Consider the following 27,124-nt stretch of genomic DNA (forward strand, 5'->3'; position numbering starts at 1 on the left):
GTGTCTTCAGTATCAGATACTGTTCCAAAATAAAATATTTCCACCCCTATTTAGTTGGGTCAATACAAACGATGTTGCATATATGGCATGAACATTGCTAAAGGGGCAGATGACATTAGGGAAAGCACCAGATAAAGCAGTTATTTTCAAAAAAATTTTACTGTTACTCTGCCAGTCACATGACTCCTCAACGTGTGACCAATGCCAGGCGCAAATCTTTTCCTCCCTCACCAAAAGACAGGCTATCCTGTATAGTTATGAATACTGTCAGCAAAACATCCTGATTATGTACATGAATGATGAGTCAGGGTGATATGAATAGGCTTGGCCTATGATATGTGGCATTCCGACTGGATAAAAAAGCCTCGCCATTTTGGTGTTGTTCCAATCTGCCAAATTGCAATGATTGGGTGAATGGCTTTTAACGTTGAAACTGATTGCTTGTTTTCAAAGCTCCTTTGCTGTTCAGTGTATTCCCTAACACCTTTTTGATAATGCATATTGTTGCAGACTGAATCTGGTGAATCATATGACAGAGTCAAAGCCCATGAGAGAATTTTAATATTATTAGAGAATCTGAAGCACAATATTAATTATAGTTGATCTGCAATATTCACAATTGTCTTACTAGGAAAAAGGATGTATAAGAAGTATATGGAGGCCAAATTTCCCTTGGCTGATATACTGGACTTCAGTGATAAAGGGTTCAGAAAAGATTTACAAGGATGTTGCCAGGGTTGGAGAGTTTGAACTATAGAGAGAGGCTGAATAGGCTGGGGCTGCTTTCCCTGGAGCAATGGAAGCTGAGAGGCAACCTTCCAGGTTTATAAAATCATGAGGGACATGGATAGGGTAAACAGCTAAAGTCTTTTCCCCAGGGTAGGGAAGTCCAAAACTAGGGGGCATAGGTTTAAGATGAGAGGGGAAAGATTTAAAAGGGACCTGAGGAGCAATATTTTCATGCAGAGGATGGTGCGTAAATGGAATGAGCTGCCAGAGGAAGTGTTGGAGGCTGGTACAATTACAACATTTAAAAGGCATCCGGATGGGTATATGAATAGAGAGATATGGGCCAAGTGCTGGCAAAAGGGACTAAATTAATTTAGGATATTTGGTCAGCATAGACGAGTTGGACAGAAGTTTATGTTTCCGTGTTATACAACTCTATAACTCTGAATTTGTAGCACCAAGTTGGTGGAGTTGCAGATGGTGAGGAGGATTGTCAAAGGTTTCTGTGGAATATAGATAAATTGCAGATTTGGACAGAGAAATAGCAGATGGAGTTTAATCTGGACAAATACGAGGTGTTGCATTATAGAAGATCAAATTCAGGTGCAAGTTATACAATAAATGGCTGAACTCTTAGGAACATTGACATACAGATGGATCTGGGTGTGCAGGTCCACAGATCCCTGAAAGTAGCAACGCAGGTGGGTAAAGTGGTCAAGACACATACAGCACGCTCGCCTTCATTGGCCTGAGCATCGGATATCAAAGTTGGCAAGTTGTGTCACAACTGTATAAAACTTTAGTTAGCCTGCATTTGGGATATTGCGTGCAGTTCTGGTTGCATGGTGACCAGAAAGATGTGGATGCGTTGGAGAGGATGCAGAGAAGTTTTCCCAGGATGTTGTCTGGTGTGGAGGGTTTTAGGTATGAGGAGAGGTTGGATAAACTCAGATTGTTATCACTGGAAAGACAGAAGCTGAGAGAGATCTACAAAATTGAGGGGCGTAGATAGGGTGGATAGTCAGAGCCTTTTACTCAGGATGGAAAGGTCAACTACAAGAGGGTACAAGGTGAGAGGGGAAAGTTTTAGGGGTGAATTGCAGGGAAAATGTTTCACACAGAGAATGGTGGGTGTCTGGAATGCACTGCCAGTGGAGGTATTTAAGGAATACCTTCATAGTCACATAAATAGGAGACTAACAGAGGGATAGAAGCCACTTATGGGCAATAAGTAGCAGGTTTAAATAAGGACTCAGAATCAGGCAGGCTTGGTGGACCAAAGGGTTTGTTCCTTGTTCTTTTTTTCTTTTAAAGTACAATGGTAGTTTACCAGAGTGACTTGAATAAACATTGTCACTTGGATAAGTGACCTTCTGTCCTTGGTTGGGAGAAGCTTGACCCTTTAGAAGGGCATGGATATGGTTGGGTGGGTTGGAGGCGGGCCTTCCCACTTGCTTAGCCTTCAAGGGAGCTGGAGTAACACTGGAGGCCAGTAGAGGTAAGAAAGTTTATCATGACCTCGAGGAGGTGCATTGAATGGTGTGGAGGAAGGGGAGGATAACGTGAACTCAAGATACTTGTTTAGATACTTGTTTCTTTAAATTTGATATATATTAGACAAATCCTAGCAAGCAGTGGAAGGTGCCAGTCTGGCATAACTGCCAACAGTTTTCAGGACTTAATGTCTGAAAGATGTTAATCTATTTAACCAAATCATATCTCTCTAATTAGACAGCTATATTTTATTGAGATAAACTGACTTTGCCACTGGGAAATAAAATTAATGCAAACTTTCTCCCTCTCAAACTTGTTGAGAGCAAGTAGCCAGTACAGACTGAAGCTGGAGTCACCTTGTCAACATAGGTTTAGGAAAACTCCAGGTTATGTCCAAAATATTTCTTTCAGGAAATCATCATTCATAATTCTTCAGAATGCTAATAATTTAAATACACTCAGCTAATTTAGGTAGTGTACATCACTGTTAAAGCAATTAGCAAACATTAAGTTTGGTGAGCTGAACATAGTGATACTTCTGTTAGTAACACAGGTAATGAGGCAAAGATGTTGGTGGGTTTTGCAGTCTTGGTGTCAGCTTTCTGGAATGATGATTATGCCTGTACGTAGTTTTATTGCGGTCGCTGTTATCAGGCTGGGTGCAGCTTTGTAACTATTTCAAACAAGAACTTTGTGAGTCATGAATGCTGCTCTTTCTGACTGGATACTCTCAATGTCAAGTCATGCGATGATTTAATTTCAGTGACCCTCAACTGAATGTATTCGATTGAGCGTTATAGACTGACAGACTGCTGTCCTGAAATATCTTTTAATCACAGCAGAACATTTCCCGTAGGCTTCCCTCTGGCACTCACTAATCCTTCAGACTAGGTAAATTGGTTCATTGCAGCCTAGAGACAAAATGGATTTGCAACATTTTTTAACCTCCAGTTTTAGCTTCAAACTTCTCCCTTTACACATCTCTTTTTAATTGGCCAACTCTTACTGTAGTATATTTACATAAATGGAGATGATTTACACAAGACCTTGCCCAGTTTGGGTTGAACAGTGAAATATACATATTCTGCCACGGCTACACAAATGGTTTGAAATGATTGGTAGACTGAAGCCAACTGGCCTTCAAGGATTAATTCATTGTTAGAATTTTGCACAGCCTCAGGTGCAGAGTTTCATGTACAAAGGAAGGTGAAAGTAGTCCATAAGTGGGATTTATGGAAAGTAAGCAAAGTCAAATATACAAATCAAGCAGATGGATGAACTCCTAACTCCATGGGATGAACAATTGATATGAACAACAAATAGCAACAGAGGGGAATGGGTCTGGGTGGGTCACTCTTCAGAGGGTTGATGTGGACTTGTTAGACTGAATGGCCTGTTTCCACGCAGTAGGGGTTCTTGATCTATGATATGACTCCAGACCTACAGCAATGTGGTTGACTCTGAACTGCCCTCTGGACAATTAGGGATGGTGCCTGGCCAGTGATGTCCTCATCCTATGAATGGATAAAGAAAAACAAAACTCCCCATTTACAACTGCAGTTTCTCATTACCTTTCCCACTTACCTGGATGGGTGCAGCTCCAACGACGCTCATGAAGCTTGACACCATCCAGGACAAAGCCCGCGTGATTGGCATCATATCCACCAACACTCAGCAACAGTGTGTACCATCTACAAGAGGCACTGCAGAAACTCACCAAAATCCTCAGACAACACTTTCTAAATGCATGACCAGTTCCTTCTAGAAGGACATGGGTGGCATATACATAGGAACACCACCGCCTGCAAGATCCCCTCCAAGCCATTCGCCATCCTGACTTGGAAATACATCGCTGTTACTGGAGTGTTGCTGGGTCAAAATTCTGCAATTCCCTCCTAAAGGGAAATTTGCATCTACCTGGGTGTGGACTGTAGTGGTTTTAGAATGCAACTCACCTCTGGCTTCTCAAGGGCAAACTAGGGACCGGCAATTGAAAAATGCTGGCCAGCCAACAACACCCATTTCCCATGAGTGAATGGCTTGCATCGCTAAATTATTGGACACCCTAGATTTAAATAATCCTTAAACAAGTGACCACCTTTTATGAGAAGAAAGTTTGTCTGCCACAGTCCACTAGCTATGGGGAAATTGAGAGTGTGACACAGTGAGCAGAGATCTGACACATCTCCTATACTACTCTGATCAGGATCACTTGATGTGTTGATGAAAGCCTCATCAAAAAGTCTGAGATGGAATGTCAGTGGACCATGAAAGAAGAGTCAAAGCTATCTTCAACAAGGATTATCAATCATTTTCTTTTAGGGAATACCAGAACAGAGAACCTAGGCACGTTTGTTTCTAAGTGTTTTCACAGTGTAAATATCCTCAAGGCCTCATTGGTGAAGTGCAGCATTCCCACAGACACCGGAGAATCATTGACCCAAGACCGTACAAAATGGAGGAGGCGCATCCGGGAATATGTCAAGCACCTCAAGACTTGCTGTTGAGGGAGAAAATGGAAGCCAGGCAAAACCAGCGTAAAGAGCACACTGCCATACCAATGCCCCCCCCCACCGTGACCACCAACAGAGCCTCTCATAGCTGCATCAGTCTGTACAGCCACCTCTAGACTCCCCCTGAGAGTGGAAGAGAGTCATTCTCGTCTGCAAGGGGCTGCCAGTGACGATGAATATCCTCAACAGCTGAAGTTGGGAGCAAATAGCTCAATGTAGGCCAACAAGAGAAACTGGGGCTGCTTTCTTTCATATAGCTAAGCCCACGCTCTTATATCTGTATCCAGCAGTATCAGTTTTATATATTTATGCATTTATTTGTAAAATAATAGCCCATAAATCAGATAATATTCAATTCTTAAAACATTGCTATTGATATCTGACAACTTGATAAAGCAACTGGAAAATTTACCTTTTTAAGGATTTCAACATATATATCTAACTTGGGAACCTGTCAACTTGGACAGGAAAAAGCTGTTTATTTTTTACTGATTCCTGACAGGGGTGGGACTTTCAGCTTGGTACCGGATTCCAAAACATACCAGATCCACAATGTTCGAAATTACGTCAGTTATTTATAATCTGTCATTAACTGACAAGATGTAGGTATTTTCTTTCTTTCCCAGAAATTGATGTGTTAAGAGGTATTTTCAAAGGTAAAAGCTTGACAACTTGTTTCCTGGCAATGTTTATTAAATGGTGTATTATCATGATACCATTTTACACTCATGTAAAATTTGAGTTTCTAAACTCATTCTTTGGGTCAAAATGTAAAGTGTTGACTTGCACATAAGCTACATTTTGGCGAGTTTGAAAGCTACTGTGTCCCATTGCTAATGTAGAGTTTTGCCAACCCCACCCCCAAAATTAGTACAATCGGAGCCAAAAGGTTTTTATTCTTGACTGAACAGCCATTGTCAATGGTCTGCTAGTCTATGGTTTTATCAGTCAGGGGTTTACAGCAGGGTGTGGGTTTGACTTAAATCACCGAGCTGATGGTAAGTGCAAAATGTTTGAATTTAAAAATTGGAGATTAAATTATTATACAGGAGATTGACCGTTTTGTATGTGTATATGCAGCAATTTAATTCTGTGTAACTTCTATTTCTTCTTTTTTCAATTCAGCAAATGGCAACCATTTCACTTTAGGTATGTATTTTGAAATTCAGTGCTTTTATTCTAAAGAATTTTTGGACGGTAAATAATTTTTTTAACTGGTAGTTCTAACTCAATTCATGTTAGCAGATGTCTCTCTTCTGTTTGGACAATATTTACTTTGTGAAATATTAACTAAAGGATCTAAGTTTCATAAGTGTGTGCAGTCTTTCAAGATTGTAGCAATAAAGAAAGATTTATAGCAAGATGTTTTTGTTCCAACAGTCAAACATAAGACAAGCATTTTCAATTTCCTCCAACAACAAAATATTATATCTAAAATATTATTCTGCACTTTTCAAAAATACAATTATCCCAATGCAATTCAAAATTGGAATAAACATTAAGCCAAAAGAGTTTAGGAGAGAGCTGATCTGATGTAAAAGAAAGACTTAGAATTTTTTTAGAATCCCTACAGTGTGAAAACAGGCCCTTCGGCCCAACAAGTCCACACCAACCCTCCAAAGAGTAACCCAACCAGACCCATTCCCCCTACCCTATATTTATCCCTGACTAATACACCTAACTCACACATCCCTGAACACTATGGGCAATTTAGTATAGCTAATTCACCTACTCTGCACATCTTTGGACTGAGAGAGGAAACCAGAGCCCCCAGAGGAAACCCACGCAGACACGGAGAATGTGCAAACTCCACACAGACAAACGCATGAGGATGGAATTGAACCCGGTTCCCTGGTGCTGTGAGGCAGCAGTGCTAACCACTGAGCCACCGTGCCACCCCAAACTTAACAAGGAAAGTGGAGAAAAAATGTGAAAGGTCTCATCAACAATGAAGTTGGCATCATTATTTCAGGATGCCAGCTATGGGTGCGACAGTTGATATGACAAAGCCTGTCTTCAGACTCAAATCCACATGCCCCTGCTTGCTGAGACTAGAATATGTCCTTCTTTCCTTTTAGATGCATCAAGTGGTTGTTCCTGAGGTGATGAAGCAATCCATTCTGCTAGTTAATATCTGCAGCATGTTCCTCCTTTTTAGTTTGTACAGTCATTTTCAACTTATGACTGTTGTAGTGTTATTGACATTATTTTCTAACTCAACAAATCACAAATCTGACACTCAAGCCAAAGAAAATAGAGAAATACCAATATTGAGAAAGTAGTTGCCAATCTCAGATCTTTAGAAGTGAGAATTCAGAAAAACCACAGAAGTAATTATGGGGAACACACATCTTGCAAATCCATCTCGCTAAAGTTCACTTTGTGGTTGGGAGGGGGTGCATCCATGGCACCCCTAACAGTGATACCAGAAACTCCATCAGGAGTTGGCTGATCGGACACAGTGCCAGATAAGGGGTGGCACGGTGGCTTGGTGGTCAGCACTGCTGCCTCACAGACCCGGGTTCAATCCCCAGCTTTGGGTGACTGTCTGTGTGGAGTTTGCACATGCTCCCCGTGTCTGTGTAGGTTTCCTCCGGGTGCGCCGGTTTCCTCCCACATTCCAAAGGTGTGCAGGTTAGGTGGATTAGCCATGCTAAATTGCCCATAGTGATAAGTGCATTAGTTAGGGGAATGGGTCTGGGTGGGTTACTCTTCAGAGGGAATCTAAACTAATTAACTCCTGGTAAAATAGTGCCCTGTGACTCCATTACAGAAGAGACTTCCCTAAAAAGTAGTTTTGACTCCCTGTTTCTTACCTTTTGCCTTTGGTAACTTGATCCATATCTTAAATCTCTAAATGGGCTTGATTTTAGTTTGAATAAGGCACAAACCCATGCCATTACAATCCCACATCCTTACTAAGCAGCTAGAATAGGAGCTAGAATAAAGTGAGGACTGCAGATGCTGCACAGTCAGAGTCGAAAATCGTGGTGATGGAAATGCACAGCAGGTCAGGCAGCATCTGAGAAGTGGGATACTTGATGTTTCGGGTGTAAGCCTTTCATCAGGAATGTGTGGGTGGGGATAGGGGGAAAGTAACTGGGAAGGCAATAGGTGAGTGCAGGTGGGGGGTAATTGTGATAGGGGAGGGTGGAGCGGATAGGTGGGAGGGAAGGGAGATTTGGAAACTGGTGAAATTGATGTTGATGCCATATGGTTGAAGGGTCCTGCGACATTCTTCCTCTAGTTGTTGGTTGGTTTTGATTTGGCGATGGAGGAGGCCCAGGACTTGCATGTCCTTGGGGGAGTTGAATTGGCCAGCCACAGGGCGGTGGGGCTATTTGGTGCATGTGTCCCAGAGATGTTCCCTGAAACACTCCGCGAGTTGGTTTCCTGTCTAGAATAAGAGTGCCTGACCTAGAGATTCCCAATTGTATCATCTCTTATCAAGTGTGGGTTCCAGACTGGAATCTCTTTCCAGAATACATATCCACTTCAAGGTCGAATATAGCAAGTCCAGACCTTAATGTTTGTGGCATATGTTAATAATTTAATGAAAATGTCAGACGTATAATCAAGCAGTTTGCAGATGACCCAATAATTGATGGTGAAAGTGAGGACTGCAGATGCTGAATTAGAATCAAGATTAGAGTGGTGCACAGCAGGTCAGGCAGCATCCGAGAAGCAGGAAAATCGACGTTTTGGGCAGGAGCCCTTCATCAGGAATGAGGCTGGAAACTTCGGGGGTGGAGAGATAAATGGGAGGGGGTGGGGCTGGTGAAAAGGTAGCTGAGAGTGCAATAGGTAGATGGAGGAAGGGGTAAAGGTGATAGGTCAGAGAGGAGGGTGGAGCAGATAGGTGGGAAGGAAGATTGGCAGGTAGGACAGGTCATGAGGATGGTGCTGAGCTGGAAGTTTGGAACTGGGGCAAGGTGGGAGGAGGGGAAATGAGGAAACTGGTGAAGTCCATATTGATGCCCTGGGGCTGAGGGGTCCGAGGCTGAAGGTGAGGCTTCTTCCTCCAGGCATCTGGTGGTGAGGGAGCGGTGGTGGAGGAGGCCCAGGACCGGCATGTCCTCAGCAGAGTGGGAGGGCGAGTTGAAATATTAGGCCACGGGGGCGGTGGGGTTGATTGGTGCTGGTGTCTCAGAGATGTTCCCCAAAGCACTCTGCGAGAAGGCATTGAGTCTCCCCAATGTAGAGGAGACTGCATCGGGAGCAACAGATGCAATAAATAATATTTGTGGAAGTGCAGGTGATACTTTGATGGATGTGGAAGGCTCTTTTGGGGCCTTGGGTGGAAGTGAGGTGGGGGGGGGGGGGGGGGGGGGGGGAGTGCGGTGGCAGGGGAATGTGCCAGGAGGGGAGGATGGATTGTCACAGAGGGAACAGCTTTTGCGGAAAGTGTATAGGGGTGGGGAGGAAAATATATCCCTGATGGTGGGATCCGTTTGTAGGTGATGGAAATGTTGGCGGATGATGCAGTTTATTAGATTACTTACTTACTTAGATTAGATTCCCTACAGTGTAGGAACAGGCCCTTCGGCCCAACAAGTCCACACCGACTCTCCGAAGAGCAACCCACCCAGACCCATTCACCTACATTTACCCCATTCACCTATCACTATGGGCAATTTAACACAGCCAATTCACCTAACCTGCACATTTTTGGACTGTGGGAGGAAACCGGAGCACCCGGAGGAAACCCACGCAGACACGAGGAGAATGTGCAAACTCCATACAGACAGTTGCCTGAGGTGGGAATTGAATCTGGGTCTCTGGCGCTGTGAGGCAGCAGTGCTAACCACTGTGTCACCGTGCCACCCAGTTTATGTGGAGGTTGGTGGAGTGGAAGGTGAGGACCAGGGGTTCTGTCCTTGTTACGGTTGGAGGGGTGGGGTTTGAGGGCAGAGGTGCGGGACGTGGATGAGATGCATTGGAGGGCATCTTTAACCACATGGGAAGGGAAATTAGGGTCTTTAAAGAAAGATGCCATCTGGTGTGTTCTGTGGTGGAACTGGTCCTCCTGGGATCAGATATGGTGGAGGAATTGGGAATTCGGGATAGCATTTTTGCAGGAGGTAGGATGGGAAGAGGTGTAATCCAGGTAGTTGTGGGAGTTAGTGGGTTTGTAAAAAATGTTGAAGTTGAGTCGGCCATCGTTGATGGAGATGGAAAGGTCCAGGAAGGGGAGGAAGGTGTCAGAGATGGTTCATATGAATTTAAGGTCAGGGTGGAATGTGTTGGTGAAACTGATGAACTGCTCAACCACCTCGCGGGAGCATGAGGTGGCACCAATGCAGTCATCAATGTAGCGGAGGAAAAGGTGGGGAGTGATGCCGGTGTAACTATGGAAGATGGACTGTTCTACGTAGCCAACAAAGAGACAGGCATAGCTGGGGTCTATATGGGGGGCCCATGGCTACCTCGTTGGTCTGGAAGAAGTGGGAGAATTCGAAAGAGAAATTGTTGAGGGTAAGGACCAGTTCAGCCAAATGAATAAGAGTGTCAGTGGAAGGGTACTGGTGAGGACATCGGGAGAGGAAGAAATGGAGGGCTTGGAGGCCCTGGTCATGGCAGATGGAGGTGTGGAGGGATTGAATGTCCATGGTGAAGATGAGGTGTTGGGGGCCAGGGAAACGGAAGTTTTGGAGGAGGTGGAGGGCATGGGTGGTGTCCTGAACGTATGTGGGGAGTTCCTGGACTAGGGGGGATAGGACAGTATCGAGGTAGGTGGAGGTGAGTTCGGTGGGGCAGAGAATAATGAGGACGATAGCTGTAAACAGCAGGAAGAGGTCAACAGATTAGTCAGCTGTGCAGAACACTGGCAAATGAAATTCAACCCAAAAATGTCAGGTAATACCCCTAGGGAGGGCTAATAAGGCAAAGAATTGCACTATGAATGGTGGGAACCTGGAAAATACTGAACATCAGTGTGACCATGGTGTACATATCCACACATCCCTGAGGGTAACAGAACAGAGATGAGATAGTTGAGACGACATATAGATCCTTGCCTTTATTAGCCGGGGTATAGAATGCAAGAGCAAGGAGATAGAAAACATTATGAAACTGAATGAAACACTGGATATAATTGGAGAGCTGGGTGCAGTTCTGGTCACCACATTGTTGGAGGGATTGTGATTGCACTAGAGACAGGGTGCAGACGAGATTTGCCAGGCTGCTGCCCAGTCTGGAGGGTCTCAGCTCTGATGAAAGTCTAGATAGTCTGAGGTTATTTTCCTTGGAGCAATGAGGATTGAGAGAGGACCTGATAAAGATGAAAGAAACTATAAAGGGCACCGATAAGGTGGATAGGAAAATAAATCTTACCATGAGTAGACAAATTAATACCCAAGGCCCACAGATTTAAGGCAAAAGATGGAAAATTATAGGCCAATCAGCTTAACCTCGGTTGTTGGTAAAATTCTAGAATCCATCATTAAGGATGAGGTTTCTAAATTCTTGGAAGAGCAGAGTCTGATTAGAACAAGTCAACATGGATTTAGTAAAGGGAGGTCATGCCTGACAAACCTGTTGGAATTTTTTGAAGAGGTAACAAGTAGGTTAGACCAGGGGAACCCAGTGGATGTGGTCTATCTGGACTTTCAAAAGGCCTTTGATAAGGTGCCACACGGGAGACTGCTGAGCAAGGTGAGGGCCCATGGTGTTCGAGGTGAGCTGCTGGGATGGATTGAGGATTGGCTATCTAACAGAAGGCAGAGAGTTGGGATAAAAGGTTCTTTTTCAGAATGGCAGCCGGTGACGAGCGGTGTCCCGCAGGGTTCGGTGCTGGGGCCACAGCTGTTCGCATTATATATTAATGATTTGGATGAGGGAACCGGGGGCATTCTAGCGAAGTTTGCCGATGATACAAAGTTAGGTAGACAGGCAGGTAGTACTGAGGAAGTGGGGAGACTACAGAAGGATCTAGACAGGTTGGGAGAGTGGTCCAGGAAATGGCTGATGGAATTTAACGTGAGCAAGTGCGAGGTCTTGCACTTTGGCAAAAAGAATATAGGAATGGACTACTTTCTAAATGGTGAGAAACTTAATAAAGCCAAAGCACAAAGGGATCTGGGAGTGCTAGTCGAGGATTCTCTAAAGGTAAACATGCAGGTTGAGTCTGTGATTAAGAAAGCGAATGCAATGTTGTCTCTTATCTCAAGAGGGTTGGAATATAAAAGCAGAGATGTACTACTAAGACTTTATAAAGCTCTGGTTAGGCCCCATTTGGAGTACTGTGTCCAGTTTTGGTCCCCACACCTCAGGAAGGACATACTGGCACTGGAACGTGTCCAGCGGAGATTCACACGGATGATCCCTGGAATGACAGGTCTAGCATATGAGGAACGGCTGAGGATACTGGGGTTGTATTCGTTGGAGTTTAGAAGATTAAGGGGAGATCTAATAGAGACGTACAAAATAATACATGGCTTTGAAAAGGTGGATGCTAGAAAATTGTTTCTGTTAGGCGAGGAGACTAGGACCCGTGGACACAGCCTTAGAATTAGAGGGGGTCATTTCAGAACGGAAATGCGGAGACATTTCTTCAGCCAGAGAGTGGTGGGCCTGTGGAATTCATTGCCACGGAGTGCAGTGGAAGCCGGGACGCTAAATGTCTTCAAGGCCGAGATTGATAGGTTCTTGTTGTCTAGAGGAATTAAGGGCTACGGGGAGAACGCTGGCAAGTGGAGCTGAAATGCGCATCAGCCATGATTGAATGGCGGAGTGGACTCGATGGGCCGAATGGCCTTACTTCCACTCCTATGTCTTATGGTCTTATGGTCTTATGAAGAGAAGGCTAACAGGAAAGATGAGGAGAAACCTTTTTCACTCAGGGTGGTAGGAATCTAGAACTCACTGTCTGAGAGTATAGTTGAGTCAGAAACCCTTGTAACATTTAAGCCATATTTAAATGTAGTCTTCATGGCTTTAGTCTAAAGGCTGAAAAATTGAATTTGTGTAATCAGAATTTTATTGATGACACGATGGACTGAATGCCCCCCTCCTATGCTGTAACTACCTGAGTCACCTATGAGACTCCTGCCAGACCCTCTGGTATGGGTCTATTTGAATGACCAACTAATTCTGGGACTCTGCAGTTTGGGGGTGGGTGGGGGGGGGGGGCAATCAAAAGTCTATTGTGAAAAAGAGGTATGTATGTGTTACAAGGAAGTTCCACTTGACCCTCAAATAGTCCACTCTGTCACATTATAGCAAAGTAGAAACTAGTGCCCATCTGTGAGCAAGGAATCAAGGCCTTGCTGCTAGAGTTTTCATAGGCCGAATCCATCAATTGCCTGTTTCAATATTAGAGGGTTTGAATGGTGTTAGAGGGTTAAGAAAAAAAATGATGTGAGTTTAAAGCTGACAGGTCTGACTAAAAAAAGACAATATCCAGTTGTACAACTTATGGCCTTTATCATTTATCATCAGGAGTGTTCAAGGCCATCAGCACAGCCTGTAGCAGGTTTCTAAGCCCCACCTACTCTGCTGTACTGACACTTGCTCATGGTCAGGAGGCAGAACAGCAGCTGATGGAGAACATCTCTCGTAAGAACTCTCCCTCAACACCTACCCCCGACCTAAGATGCATTGTCTTTGAGGAAAGTCAGAGCCTTTTGTCTTGAAACAGAAGTTCTGATCTTATATGTCTGTTATATTCTGTAGGTGATACGCTGGCTGTTATATTTGGGACCTTATTCGGATGTACTGCTTTGGCATTTGCGGTTTATGTGCTGAAACAAAAAAAACAAAGGTGAGAAGAGTGGATGCTTTTTATAAATTTCCGAAATTTGTAGAAATCTCGGTATGATTTAGTACCACCAATTAATCTATTCAAACATAAAGGCGACATTTTTTTAACAAGTGTATAAAGAAGCAATAAGAATAAAAATGATGGCTTACCACTGGCTGATTCATGAGGAGTAGAAAGGCACTGCATTGAGAGACAATTATGATCCCAGTCAATCTAATACTGGACAAGTCTGATCCCAAAGACAAACCTGGCTTGGTGGATGGTAAGTTTTATTCTTTTGCAATTTCTTTAACATGGTGTACAGTCACTGTTCACACAAAGCTGCTATTATACATTAAACAAAGAACTTTGGTATGTTGTACAAATAGCTGACAATTTTGAAAGATCTTCTCATAAACAGCATCATAACAATGATATAACCCTTTTTCTAAGAAATGTCCTTCAGTAAAGTGAATTATCACTTCTATCTTTGGTTGAGTAAGAAATGTCAATATGACAAATTCACAAGCATTTCCTTTGGCAACTGTCTGCATGTGTGGCCCTCTCCATCTCTCCATGGGACACACAGACAAGCTAACACATTGACCTTTTCATCCCTAGAATCTGAGAGAAACTCGGGGCTTTTCTCGCCCTACCTAATTTTTAATTTAATTTATTCTTGGGCATTTATTGCCTGTCCCTAGTTGCCCCTGAGAAGGTGGTAGTGAGCTGCCACCTTGAATCGTTGTAGTCCATCTGCTATGGGTTGATCCACAATGCTATTAGGGAGACAATTCCCAAGATTTTGACCCAGAAACAGTGAAGGAGTAGTGATAGATAGTAGGTGGTGGTGTTCCCATATATCTGCAATCCTTGTCCTTGTAAATAGAAGTGGCTGTGGGTTTGGAAGGTGCTATCTATGGATCTTTGCTGAATTTCTACAGAGCATCTTGCAGATAGTATACACTACAGCTACTGAGTGTTGGTGGTGGAGGGAATGGATGCAGTGCTAATTCAAGGGATTGCTTTGTCCTGGGTGGTGGAAAGTTTGTGTTGTTGGAGCTGCAGCCATCCAGGTATGTGGAGAGTATTTCTTCACACTCCTGACTTGTCCCAAGTAGATGGTGAAGAGGGTTTGAGAGTCAGGAGGCGAGTTCCTCACCACTGTATTCCTAGCCACTGACCTGCTCTTGTAGCCATTGTTTATGGAGCAAGTTTTGAGAAGGTTTGTAGCTCAGGTTGAGGTTTTGGATGTAGGTTTGCTCGCTGAACTGAAAGGTTCATTGACGTTTCATCACGCTACTAGGGAACATGTTCAGGGAATGGGTCTGGGTGGGTCACTCTTCAGAGGGTCATGTGGACTTGTTGGGCCAAAGGGCCTGTTTCCACACTGGCAGTAATCTAATCTAAACCTCATGCAAAGCAATGCTGAAAATTCTTGCTTTCTAGTTATATGTTTGGGTTTCTTTGGGTTGGTGATGTCATTTCCTTTGGTGATGTTATTTCCTGTGGTGAAGACACTTCCTGTTCCTTTGCTCAGGGGGTGGTAGATGGGGGTCTAACTCGATGTGTTTGTTGATAGAGTTCTGGTTAGAAAGCCATGCTTCTAGGAATTGTCTTTGTTTGGCTTGTTCTAGGATGGACGTGTTGTCCTAGTCGAAGTGGTGTCCTTCCTCATCTGTATTTGAGGATATTATTGAGAGAGGGTCATGTCTTTTTGTGGCTAGTTGGTGTTCATGTATCCTGGTGGCTAGTTTTCTGCCTGTTTGTCCAATGTAGTGTTTGTTACAGTCCTTGCATGGTATTTTGTAAATGACATTAGTTTTGCTCATTGTATAGGGTCTTTCAAGTTCATTAGCTACTGATTTAGTGTGTTGGTGGGTTTGTGGGCTACCATGATGCCAAGAGGTCTGTGTAGTCTGGCAGTCATTTCCGAGATGTCTTTGATGTAGGGGAGAGTGGCTAGGGTTTCTGGATATGTTTTGTCTTGTTTGTTTGGGTTTGTTGCTGAGAAACCAGCGGACAGTGTTCATTGGGTACCCATTCTTGGAGTAAGTCTTGTTGAATTTCTGGTCAAGGGTAACCCCCAGGATGTTGGTATGGGGGATTCAATGATGGTAACACCATTAGATGTCAAGGAGCAGTGGTTCGACTGTCTCTTATTGGAATTGATCATTTGTGTAGTGTGAATGTTCCTTCCACTTGTCAGCTCAAGCCTGGATATTGTCCTCATCTTGTACATTTGAACATGGACTGTTTCAGTATCTGAGGAGTCACCAATTGTGTTACAGTATCATTTCAGCTTTGGTGGCAATACAGATATCAAAACTGAAACTACCCTTTTGCTAGTGTGTTTCTTTTCCTTATATTGAACTGAACCTGCTTGTAGACTAACCTCTCTTTTTCCATAAGTTGTAAAAACTTGATTTAGTAAATACTTTGGCCACTATCTCTCCAAGTAGCTTATCTCGTCATTTAGCTTAAGTCACATACTTTTAGATTAAATTCCCTACTGTGTGGAAACAGGCTCTTTGGCTCAACAAGTCCACACCAACCCTCCGAAGAGTAACCCATCCAGAGCAATTTCCCTCTAAGTAATGCACCTAACACGATGGGCAATTCAGCACGGCCAATTCACCTGATCTGCACATCTTTAGACTGTAGGAGGAAACTGGAGCACCCAGAGGAAACCTACATAAACACGGGGACAATGTGCAAACTCCAGACATTCTCCTGAGGCTGGCTGGGATCAAACCCAGGTTCTTAGCGCTGTGAGATAGCAGTGCTAACCACGGAGCCACAGTGCCGCCCTTCTTGGGGATTCTGGTTGAACTCACTGTTCAGCATTACTCTCTTACCTTTTGCTCTTTTAAAAGACAAGCCACCTGCACAGAACTAAAGCCAAAAACTCATTGGCCTCTATCTTGTAAAACAAAAAGTCCCAAATAATAGAACAGTTAGAACATTACAGCGCTGTACAGGCCCTTCGGCCCTCGATGTTGCGCCGCCCTGTCATACTAATCTGAAGCCCATCCCACCTACACTATTCCATGTACATCCATTTGCCTGTCCAATGACAACTTAAATGCACTTAAACTTGGCGAATCTACTACCAATGCAGGCAAAGCATTCCATACCCTTACTACTCTCTGAGTAAAGAAACTACCTCTGACATCTGTCTTATACCTAACTCCCCTCACTTTAAAGTTGCATCCCCTCATGTTTGCTGTCCCCATACTTGGAAAAAGGTTCTCCCTGTCCACCCTATCTAACCCTCTGATTATCTTGTATGTCTCTATTAAGTCACCTCTCAACCTTCTTCTCTCTAACAAGAACAGCCTCAAGGCCCTCAGCCTTTCCTCATAAGACATTCCTTCCATACCAGGCAGCGTCCTAGTAAATCTCCTCTGCACCCTTTCCAAAGCTTCCATATCCTTCTTTAATGCAGTGACCAGAACTGTACACAATACTCCAAGTGTGGCCGTACCAGAGCTTTGTACAGCTGCAGCATAACCTCCTGGTTCCGGAACTCAATCCCTCTATTAATAAAGGCCAAAACACTGTATGCCTTCTGAACAACCCTGTCAATCTGGATGGCAACTTTCAGGGACCTGTGTACATAGACACCAAGATCTCTCTGCTCATCTGCACTCCCAAGAATCCTACCGTTAGCCCAGTACTTTGCATTCCGATTACTCCGTCCAAAGTGTATCACCTCACACTTGTCCACATTAAACTCCATTTTCCACCTCTCAGCCCAGCTCTGCATCCTATCTATGTCTCTCTGCAACCTACTACATCCTTCGTCACTATCCACGACTCCACTGACCTTAGTGTTGTCCGCAAATTTACTAACCCACCCTTCTAAGCCCTCATCCAGGTCATTTATAAAAATGATGAACAGCAGTGGACCCAACACTGACCCTTGCGGTACACTGCTAGTAACTGGACACCAAGATGAACATGTTCCATCAACTACAACCCTCTGTTTTCTTTCAGCAAGCCGATTACTGATCCAAACTGCTATGTCTCCCACAATCCCATTCCTCCACATTGTGTATAATAGCCTACTGTGGGGAGCCTTATCGAATGCCTTGCTGAAATCCATATACACCACATCAACCAGTTTACTCTCATCTACCTGTTTGGTCACTTTGTCAAAAAAGTCAATAAGATTTGTTAGGGACGACCTACCCTTCACAAAACCGTGTTGACTATCCCATTTCTAGATGGTTATAAATCCTATCTTTTATAACCTTTTCCAACACTTTACCAACAACTGAAGTGAGACTCACTGGTCTGTAATTACCAGGGTTGTCTCTACTACCCTTTTTGAACAAGAGAATCACATTTGCTATCCTCCAGTCCTCAAGCACTATTCCTGTAGACAATGACGATTTAAAGATCAATGCCAAAGGCTCAGCAATCTCTTCCCTTGCTTCCCAGATGATCCTAGGATAGATCCCATCCGGCCCAGGGGACTTATCTATTTTCACACTCTGCAGTGTTTCTAATACCTCTTCCTTGTGAACCTCAATCTCTTCTAGTCTAGATGCAAGTATCTCTGTATCTTCCTTGCCAACATTTTCATTTTCTATAGTGAACACTGTCGAAAAACATTTACTCAGTGCTTCCCCATCTCCTCTGACTCCACACACAACTTCCCACTATTATCCTTGATTGGCCCTAATTTAACTCTCATCATTCTTTTATTCCTGACATACCTATGGAAAGCCTTAGGGTTAACCCTGATCCTATATAATGATATAATATATACCTTCATCTCAATATGCAATTTAGGCTATGCTATCAGTAGAGTTTAATACCTGAAATAAAGTCTCACAGTATCACACAGGAGTATGTTCTTTGAACCTTTGGATGTGGGTGTCACTGGCTGGGCCAGCATTTATTGCCCATCCCTAGTTGCCCTTGAGAAGATGGTGGTGAGCTGCCTTCTTTAATCGCTGCAGTCCACATGCTGTGGGTTGACCCAATGCCAACTGGGAGGGAACGCCAGGATTTTGACGTAGCGACAGTAAAGGAACTGCAATGTATTTCCAAGTCAGGATGGCGAGTGGCTTGGAGGGGAACTTGAAGATAGTGGTTTTCCCATATATCTGCTGCCCTTGTCCTCCCTAGATGGAAATGGTTGTGGGTTTGGAAGGTGCTACCTGAGGATCTTTGGTGAATTTCTGCAGTGCATTTTGTAAGTAGTACACACTGCTCCTACAGAGATTTGATGGAGGGAATGGATGCTTTTGGATGCAGTGCCAAGCAAGGGACTGCTTGTTCTTGGTGGTGGCCAAATTTCTTGAAAGTTGTTGGAGCTGCACTCATTCAGACAAGTGGGGAATATTCTATCACCCTGCACATTCTGAAGCAGAAGTCTTCAGCACTTTTGCTGGAACATTGTCCAAGTTTGTAGCTTTTGCCGTATCCATTGTCTCCAACAGTTTCTTGATGCCACACGGAGTAAATCAAATTGACTGAAGGCTGGTATCTGCAATGCTGGGGACCACAGGAAGAGGCGAAGGTGGATCATCCACTCGGCACTTCAGGCTGAAGATTGCTGTGAATGCTTCAGCCTTATCTTTTGCTCTGATGTGCTGGGGTGTTCCATCATTGAGGCTGGGAACATCATGTTGCGGCTGTGCAGGACATTGGTTAGGCCACTTTTGGAATATTGTGTGCAATTCTGGTCTCCCTACTATAGGAAGGATGTTGTGAAACTTGTAAATGATGATGAAATCATTCCTGATGAAGGGCTTAAAACCGAAACGTCATTTCTCCTGCTCTCAGATGCTGCCTGACCTGTTGTACTTTTCCAGCTCCACAGTCTTGACTCTGATTTCCAGCATCTGCAGTCCTCACTTTCTCCTAATCTCTTCTGAATCCTTTCAAGGATGTTGCCAGGTTTGGAAAGTTTGAGCAAAGGGAGAGGCTGAACAGGCTGGGGCTATTTTCTCTGGAGCATAGGAGGCTAAGGGGTGACCTTATCGGAGTTTATAAAACCATGAGCAGCATGGATAGGGTGAACAGGCAAGGTCTTTTCCCTGGAGTGGGAGAGTCCAAAATTAGAGGGTATAGGTTTAAGGTGAGAGGGGAAAGATTTAAAAAGGACCTAAGGGGCAACTTTTACACACAGAGGATGGTACATGTATGGAATGAGCTGGGACATTTACAATATCTAAAAAACGTCTGGATGGGTATATGAATTGGAAGGGTTTAGAGAAATGGGTCAAATGCTGACAAATGGGACTGTATTTATTTAGGATATGTGGTTGGCATGGGCAAGTTGTACCAAAGGGTCTGTTTCCATTTTTAAAATTATTTATTAATTTTATGGGATGTGGGTGTTGCTGGCTGGCCAGCGTTTTTATTCCATGCTGTACATCTCTCTGACTTTGTCTTTTTAAGGGCACTACCAAACCAATCCTTTCACAGTCAGTTAGGGATGAGTTCCAAATGGCAGCATCATCCTGAGCTCTACAAATGTTTTAAATAAAAATGAATTAATCCTTAAGTGTCAGCAAACAACAGAGTTTCTTTCTTCAGTGAACAGATTGTGTCCCTCTGACAATGATGTTTTTGACAATAAACCACCTTCACTCAGTTAAAGCAAGTACTAAGTCAACAAAGAAATTAAGGCCTGTATTTTCCCAGCCCCATGAACAGTGGGATTGGAGCTGCCTGGGACTGGGTGAAAGGTGGCACCATGTTAGGTCAGATCGCCGATGTATTTGAATTCTGTTTAACATTCCCATGCTTTAAACTCTGGAGTTCAAACTTTGAGGAACAGCAATTGATTGATCAGAGTAAGATACAGTGAGTGGCCTCCTAGTGGCAGCATTCAGATTGCAGACAACATTACAAAATAAAACAGGCTTCTTTAAACTCTGGAGGGGTTTCCCCTCTGCTCTGTTCTGAGGGACCCACCAACTCCAGCCCCACGTAATATTTTATTTCCATCCACATCTCTGGTGGCAACTCAAATGGAGGCAGCCTCGTGATCTGCCTATGTTGGGTCCAATTCTCCTGCTTGAGCTTTGAGAGCTGAAAGTTCTAATTGGTCCTGCAATGTCAGGAGCCTGCCTGTGTCCCCCTTCACTAGAGCAGGCAGCGTAGGAGAACTGCTCCTGGCTGATTCCACCGACTCTTTTACTGCTGCCAAGCATGAGATTGGGACCCGCAGTCACAAGGTCTTTAGTACAACCCAAACCCAAAATTGAGTCTATTTTGTAATAGTCAATAGGTGCAGGAGTAGGCCATTCTGCCCTTCGAGCCTGCACCACCATTCAATATGATCATGACTGATCATCCTTAATCAATATCCTGTTCCTGCCTTATCTCCATAACCCTTGATTCCACTATCCTTGAGAGCTCTATCCAACTCTTTCTTAAATGAATACAGAGACTGGGCCTCCACTGCCCTCTGGGGCAGAGCATTCCACACAGCCACCCCTCTCTGGGTGAAGAAGTTTCTCCTCATCTCTGTCCTAAATGGTCTACCCCGTATTTTTAAGCTGTGTCCTCTGGTTCAGCACTCACCCATCAGCGGAAACATGTTTCCTGCCTCCAGAGTGTCCAATCCTTTAATTATCTTATATGTCTCAATCAGATTCCCTCTCAGTCTTCTAAACTCAAGGGTATACAAGCCCAGTCACTCTAGTCTTTCAGCATAAGGTAGTCTCACCATTCCAGGAATTGACCTCGTGAACCTATGCTGCACTCCCTCAATAGCCAGAATGTCTTTCCTCAAATGCTGTAATGCTGTCTGCAATCTGACTGCTAGGTGAAAGTGAGGACTGCAGATGCTGGAGATTAGAGTCGAGATTGCTGGAAAAGCACAGCAGGTCAGGCAGCATCCAAGGAGCAGGAAAATCAACATTTCGGGCTAAAGCCCTTTATCAGGCTTGAGGCTGGGAGCCTCAGGAGTGGCGAGATAAATGGGAGGGAGGTGGGGTTAGGGGGAAAAAAGATTCCTCATTCCTCATGAAGGGCTTTTGCCCGAAACATTGATTTTCCTGCTCTTCGGTTGCTGCCTGACCTGCTGTGCTTTTGCAGTACCACACTCTCGACTCTAATCTGAATGCTGCCCCTAGGAGGTCATTCACTGTTAGTTGAGGTAAATGGGATCATAAGATGTATCTCATGCTGATCAGTCAATTGCTATTCCTCGAAGCTGGCTAAGTCTGCAGGACTGTTTTGTAAACAACTATTAAAGCTATTAACATTGATACAAACCTTTTTTTTAAGATCTATCCAAATGTTCAAACCTAAACTGAAGTGACAGGCAGTTCTCATGCTGTCATTCCTATCCAGCACTCCTTCAACATCATTATATCACTGAGTCTCGCGCGGAAGGGGAAATTAGACTCTTGCTGGTTATTTGTGAAAACTGCATGTGCTCGAACATGACAAATGAAGCACAGGGCAGTCAGGTCCAGGGATTTAAGGATGATCATCTTCTAAAACTCAACTTATACTGATGTCTAAGTTCCTTATTCACACTTCCTGGCTTTTGTTTTGTGCTTATTTGTATTCATTCATGGGGGTATTTCTGGCAGGACCAGCAGTTATTATTGCTCTAGGGAAAGCAGTGGTGTCAGGGCCCATAGTCTTTGCAATATCCAGTGCCTCCAACCATTTGTTCATATCATGTGGATTGAACCGAACTGGCTGAAGACTAGCATCTATGATGCTGAGGACTTCAGGAGGAGGTCATGATAGATCAGCCACTTGGCGCTCTGGCTGAAGACTGTTGCTTAATCTTTTGCACTGATGTGCTGGGCTCTCCTGTCATGGAAGATGGGGAATTTTGGGGACCCGCCGCCTCCAGTGAGTTGTTTAATTGTCCATCGCCACTCACAACCAGATGTGGCAGGACTGCAGAGTTTAGATCTGATCCATTGGTTGTAGAATCGCTTAGCTTTACTGGTTTCTATGTATGCTGTTTTGCAAGGAAAATGTCCTATATTGTAGCTTTCCCAAATTGACACCTCCATTTTAGCTATGCCTGGTGTTGCTCCTGGCATTCCCTACTGCACTCTCCAGTGGACTAAAGTTGATGGTTTGATGGTAACTAGAGTGAGACATATGCTGGGCCATGAGGTTTCAGATTGTGTTGGAGTATGATTCTACATTGGCTGATAGCCTACAGTGCCTCATGGATGCCCAGTCTTGAGTTCGTTTAGAAACAAAAACAGAAATTGCTGGAAAAACTCAGAAGGTCTGGCAGCATCTGTGGTCAGAAATTAGAGTTAATGTACCAGGTCAAGTGACTCTTCCTTAGAACTGAGTCCTTGAGTTCTGAGGAAGGGCCACTGGGCCCGAAACGTTAACTCTGATTTCTCTCCACTGATGCTGCCAGATCTGCTGAGCTTTTCCAGCAATTTTGTTTCTGTTTCAGATTTCCAGCATCCACAGTTCTTTGTTTTATTTATTTCTTTAAGATCTGTTTGAAATCTATCCTATTTAGCACGATAGTGGTGCCACACAGCACATTGGAGGGTATCTTTACTCTGAAGATGAGATTTCATCTCCACAATGTCAGTGTGACAGTCATGTCTAACAATACTGTCATGAACATATGCATCGGCCGCAGGTGGATTGGTGAGGACAAGGTCAAATATGATCTTTTCCCTCTTGTTAGTTTCCTCACCAGTTGTAGCAGACCTAGTCTACCAACTATATCCTTGAGGTTTTGGTCTATAGTAGAGCTACTGAGTCACTCTTGGTGATGGACATTGAAATTTCCACTTGCCTGGATGGATGCAGCCCCAACAATGTTCGAGCTTGACACCATCCAGACCAAAGCAGCCCTCAAGCATCTACTCCGCCCTGCACCACCGGCACTCGGTGGCAGCAATGTGTGCCATCTACATGATGCACTGCAGAAAATCAGGCTTCTTTGACAACAACTTCCAAACCCATGACCACTACCACCTAGAAAGTCAGCATCTATGTGGGAACACCACCATCTTTCCAAATCTCACACCAACTTGATCCAAACATATTGCTTTCCTTCAATGTCATGGGGTCAAAATCCTAAAACTCCTTCCCTAATGACGTTTGAGTGTCCCTACTCCACACAGTCTGTAGTGCCTCCAGGAGGCCACTCCAAAGGCAATAAATGCTGGCCCAGCCAGTGAATCCCACGCATCCCAGGAATCAAGAAGAGAAAAGCCCAGATTATGTATTGTACCCTGTGACACCCTGTAGTCAGTATTCAAAATGCAGAAGATCCCTCAGCTGGAGAGTGGGCAGTGAATTGGTCAACAAGAGATTTTTTTGCCCGTGTTTGACCCAATATCATGAGACTTTATGGGATTCAGAGTCAACGTTAAGGGCTCCCACCTGTATACCATTGTGTCAATCCCTCTGTTGGGTCTGGCCTGTCAGTGGGGATGGTGATGGTGTCTGGGGCATCATTGGTTTGTAAGCTATGATTCTGTGGATATGACTGTCCGACAGTTTCTTTTACTAGTCTGAGACAGTTCGCTTAATTTTGGCATGAGTCTGCAGATGTTAGTAAGGAGTATTCTTGCCAGGTTCAATAGGGCTATGTTATGTGTTGTAATTTCCAGTGCCTTAGTTGGTGCCATATGGGCCATCCAGTTTCATTCCTATTGCAGAGTTTCGAAAGTGTCTGATACATTGATCAAATTAGTTTTATTTCCATATGAGTGTAGAAATTGAATGTCAACAGCCACTTTTTATAATGAGCATGAGTAAATCATGTTCAAGGTCTCACATAACATAGCATATGCTATTGGATAGTGAACAGAATGAAGCTCTTTACTGATTGTCTCCTTTTCTTAGCCCAAAGACAGAGACGTTATTTGCCTATAGTGCTGATTCAGCTGTCACACAAGGTGATTTAGCATAGACCCAGAAATTAACGTCCTTCTGATGTGCATGTCTGAGGCATTTATGTATTAATATCCATTGATGCAGATAACTCTTATCTATTGAAAGTATTGTTAAAGAGAAAGAGCAACCAAATTAAAAATTTGAACTTCAACCTTTTGTTGAATCTGTATACCTTGTAAAACAATGCATCAGTTTTCTTCTCTCTTTGATTCCTTTCACAGCAATGTTTCACTTCTTATTGCAAACTTTGTTTTTAACAGATCAAACACTGAAAGAGGACAGAAGGTAATCTACAAACCTGCTGCTACAATGGAAGCGTGAGAACTCAGCAAATCTGTTTACCAGCAGAAAACCTGGAATTGAACCTGGATGTTAGAGCAGAAGTTAATGATTCCTCAAGAACAAATTACCTGTTTGTTATTTGTCCTGTTCAGAACTTTAGCTTAATGCAGTTGAGACTGTTTCTGAATAACAATTATTCTGTACAGTTCTAGAAAGGGCTCATGCTTTAATAAAATTCTGCAGTGTAATATGTCACGATCTGAATACAATGTAAAGAAATGCAGTACTTAAAGAGTAGAGCTGTACAGCATCAGGGCAATTTCACTGAGGCTATTGATTGTTCAGATACTAGGAGACTGGTAAACAATTTTGATCAGTTGTGTAAGACAGTTAACTTTACATTCATTATTGTGTGCTTATTTTTTATATGCAATGTGATATACAAGGGCACAAGTTTATTTACTGTATGACACAGGATGTCACATACACTTTCGGTGGTGGTGGAGGATAATGTTCAGTGCTTGGGTATATTTAATTAACAAAATTGCAGAAACAGGGTTGAACTGTATATCTGTTTGGTGAAGTATAATTTTGGGAGGAAACAGATGTGCGCAAAAATGTATTTGTATCTTTTCCTTAGTTTGACCTGACGACTCTGTAAAGTGATATAAAGTCAGTAATAACCTCTACTGGAAGAAGTTGCATGATGGCTTTGAGAAATCCTTTAAAAAGCATTATTGTAAACCATAACTGACAGCAATGACTGTCTAAAACAAGATTTTTGTTGGAGTAAAGGAAACTATAATCACAAATCAAGAGATCACCCTCAGGATAGTAAGACTATAACTTGCATTTTCATAGTATGGTTTATGACAAAGTCCCAGGGGCTTCACTAATTCAGCTAGACAGGGAAATATCTTCCAAGAAAATAAAATTTAGAAAAGTTGATCAGTAGCTGGATCATAAAAATGGGTTTGCAGAGGCATGGAAAGGGAGAAATGGTCTAATGAATGATTTTCGGGAGGGTGTTTGAAGTTTTTATTCATTCACATTGTTGTTTTTGACAAGGCCAGCAGTTATTGTGTATCCCTAAGCCAGAACATCGTAGTGAGTGACCTTCAAAAACCACTGCACTCTGTATGGTTCGGAGGGAGAGTTTCAGGGATTTGACACAGTAACAAAGAACGAACAATTACATTGTTTTAAGTCAGGATGGGTATTGCTTGTTCAAATGTGGGGTCTTCATAGGTGTTAGAAGTTACAGGGTTGCAATGTACTGTCAAGAAAGCTTGGCAAGTTGTTGCAATGAATCTTGTAGCTGTCCCTGTGCAGTGGTGCAGGGAGTGAATGTTGAAGGTAGTGGATGTGGTGCCAACCAAATAGCTATGTTATCCAGGATGATGTCAGGCCTCTTGAATCTTATTGGAGCTGCACTCAGCCAGGGAAGCGTGGGGTATTCCATTACATTCCTGACTTGTGTCTTGTAGATAAGTTTGAGGAATCAAGAGTTGAGTTTCTTGCCACAGAATGTCTAGCCTCTGACCGGCTCTTGTGTTTATGAGGCTGGTCTAGTATTTTTAGTTAATAGAACCAGGATGTTGTTGGTGAATTATCCGTAATGATAATCACTGTGAAAGACAAGAGCAGATGATGGGATTATGTTTTATTGGAGATGGTCATTACCTGGAACTTCTGTGGCATACATGTTATCTGTTGTTGACTTTTCAGAGTTGGCACAGATTTCTTCAGTAATTGGGAAGTTTTGAAAGAACTGAACATGGTCAGTGAACGTCCCTAATTCTAACCGTGTATTAGATTGTTTGAAGCAGCTGAAGATGGTTGGCCATAGGACAATATCCTGAGGAATTTCCAACATTAGTCATGGGAAATACACAGTTTTGGGGCAGCACGGTGACTCAGTGGTTAACACTGCTGCTTCACAGTATCAGGAGCCTGAGGTCAATTCCACCCTCGGACGACTGTCTGTGTAGAGTTTGCATGTGCTCCCTGTGTCTGCGTGGGTTTCTTCCGGGTGCTCTGGTTTCCTCCTGTAGTCCAAAGATGTATAGGTTAGGTGAACTGGAAATACTAAATTGTCCATTGTGTACAAGGATGTGTAGGTGAGATAGATTAGCCATGGGAAATATGGATTTCAGCGATAGGAAAGGGATGTGAGTCTGGGTGAGATGCTCTTTGGAGAGTCAATGTGGACTTGTTTGACTGAATCCCCTGTTTCCACTGTAGGGATTTTAATTCTAACTCCATTTTGATTTAGGCCCCTCCCCCTCTTCCTGACCTTTGATAGTCTGCATTGCCCTGGACAGGCTTTGCATGTAAATTAGTCAATTGGAAAACACGGGTGATTTTGTGAGGGAAAGAAAAATATTTAGGACTGTGGATCTAAAGAAAAAGGGAAAAAATATCCTGTGGAAATGAGGGCTCTTGAACTGCAGCGGTAGTGTGGACTCACATTCCAACTGCTTCAGATGTGTGC

The 27,124-nt window shown here is 43.5% G+C and overlaps 1 protein-coding gene across 2 annotated transcripts in view; it reads left to right on the forward strand.

Moving 5' to 3' along the window:
* The window catches only part of ca9 (carbonic anhydrase IX), a 104,030-nt gene extending 77,911 nt beyond the window's left edge, over window positions 1–26,119 (forward strand). For both annotated transcript variants that reach the window (XM_072572269.1, XM_072572276.1), the window contains 3 exons: window positions 5,862–5,885; window positions 13,410–13,497; window positions 24,609–26,119. In XM_072572269.1, the coding sequence (XP_072428370.1) occupies window positions 5,862–5,885; window positions 13,410–13,497; window positions 24,609–24,669 (173 nt within the window). In that variant the 3' untranslated portion in view covers window positions 24,670–26,119. The remainder of the gene's footprint in view (window positions 1–5,861; window positions 5,886–13,409; window positions 13,498–24,608) is intronic.
* The last annotated feature ends 1,005 nt before the right edge of the window (window positions 26,120–27,124 follow it).

This window comes from Chiloscyllium punctatum, chromosome 1 (assembly GCF_047496795.1).
Source record: "Chiloscyllium punctatum isolate Juve2018m chromosome 1, sChiPun1.3, whole genome shotgun sequence".
In the NCBI taxonomy this organism is placed as follows: Eukaryota; Metazoa; Chordata; class Chondrichthyes; order Orectolobiformes; family Hemiscylliidae; genus Chiloscyllium; species Chiloscyllium punctatum.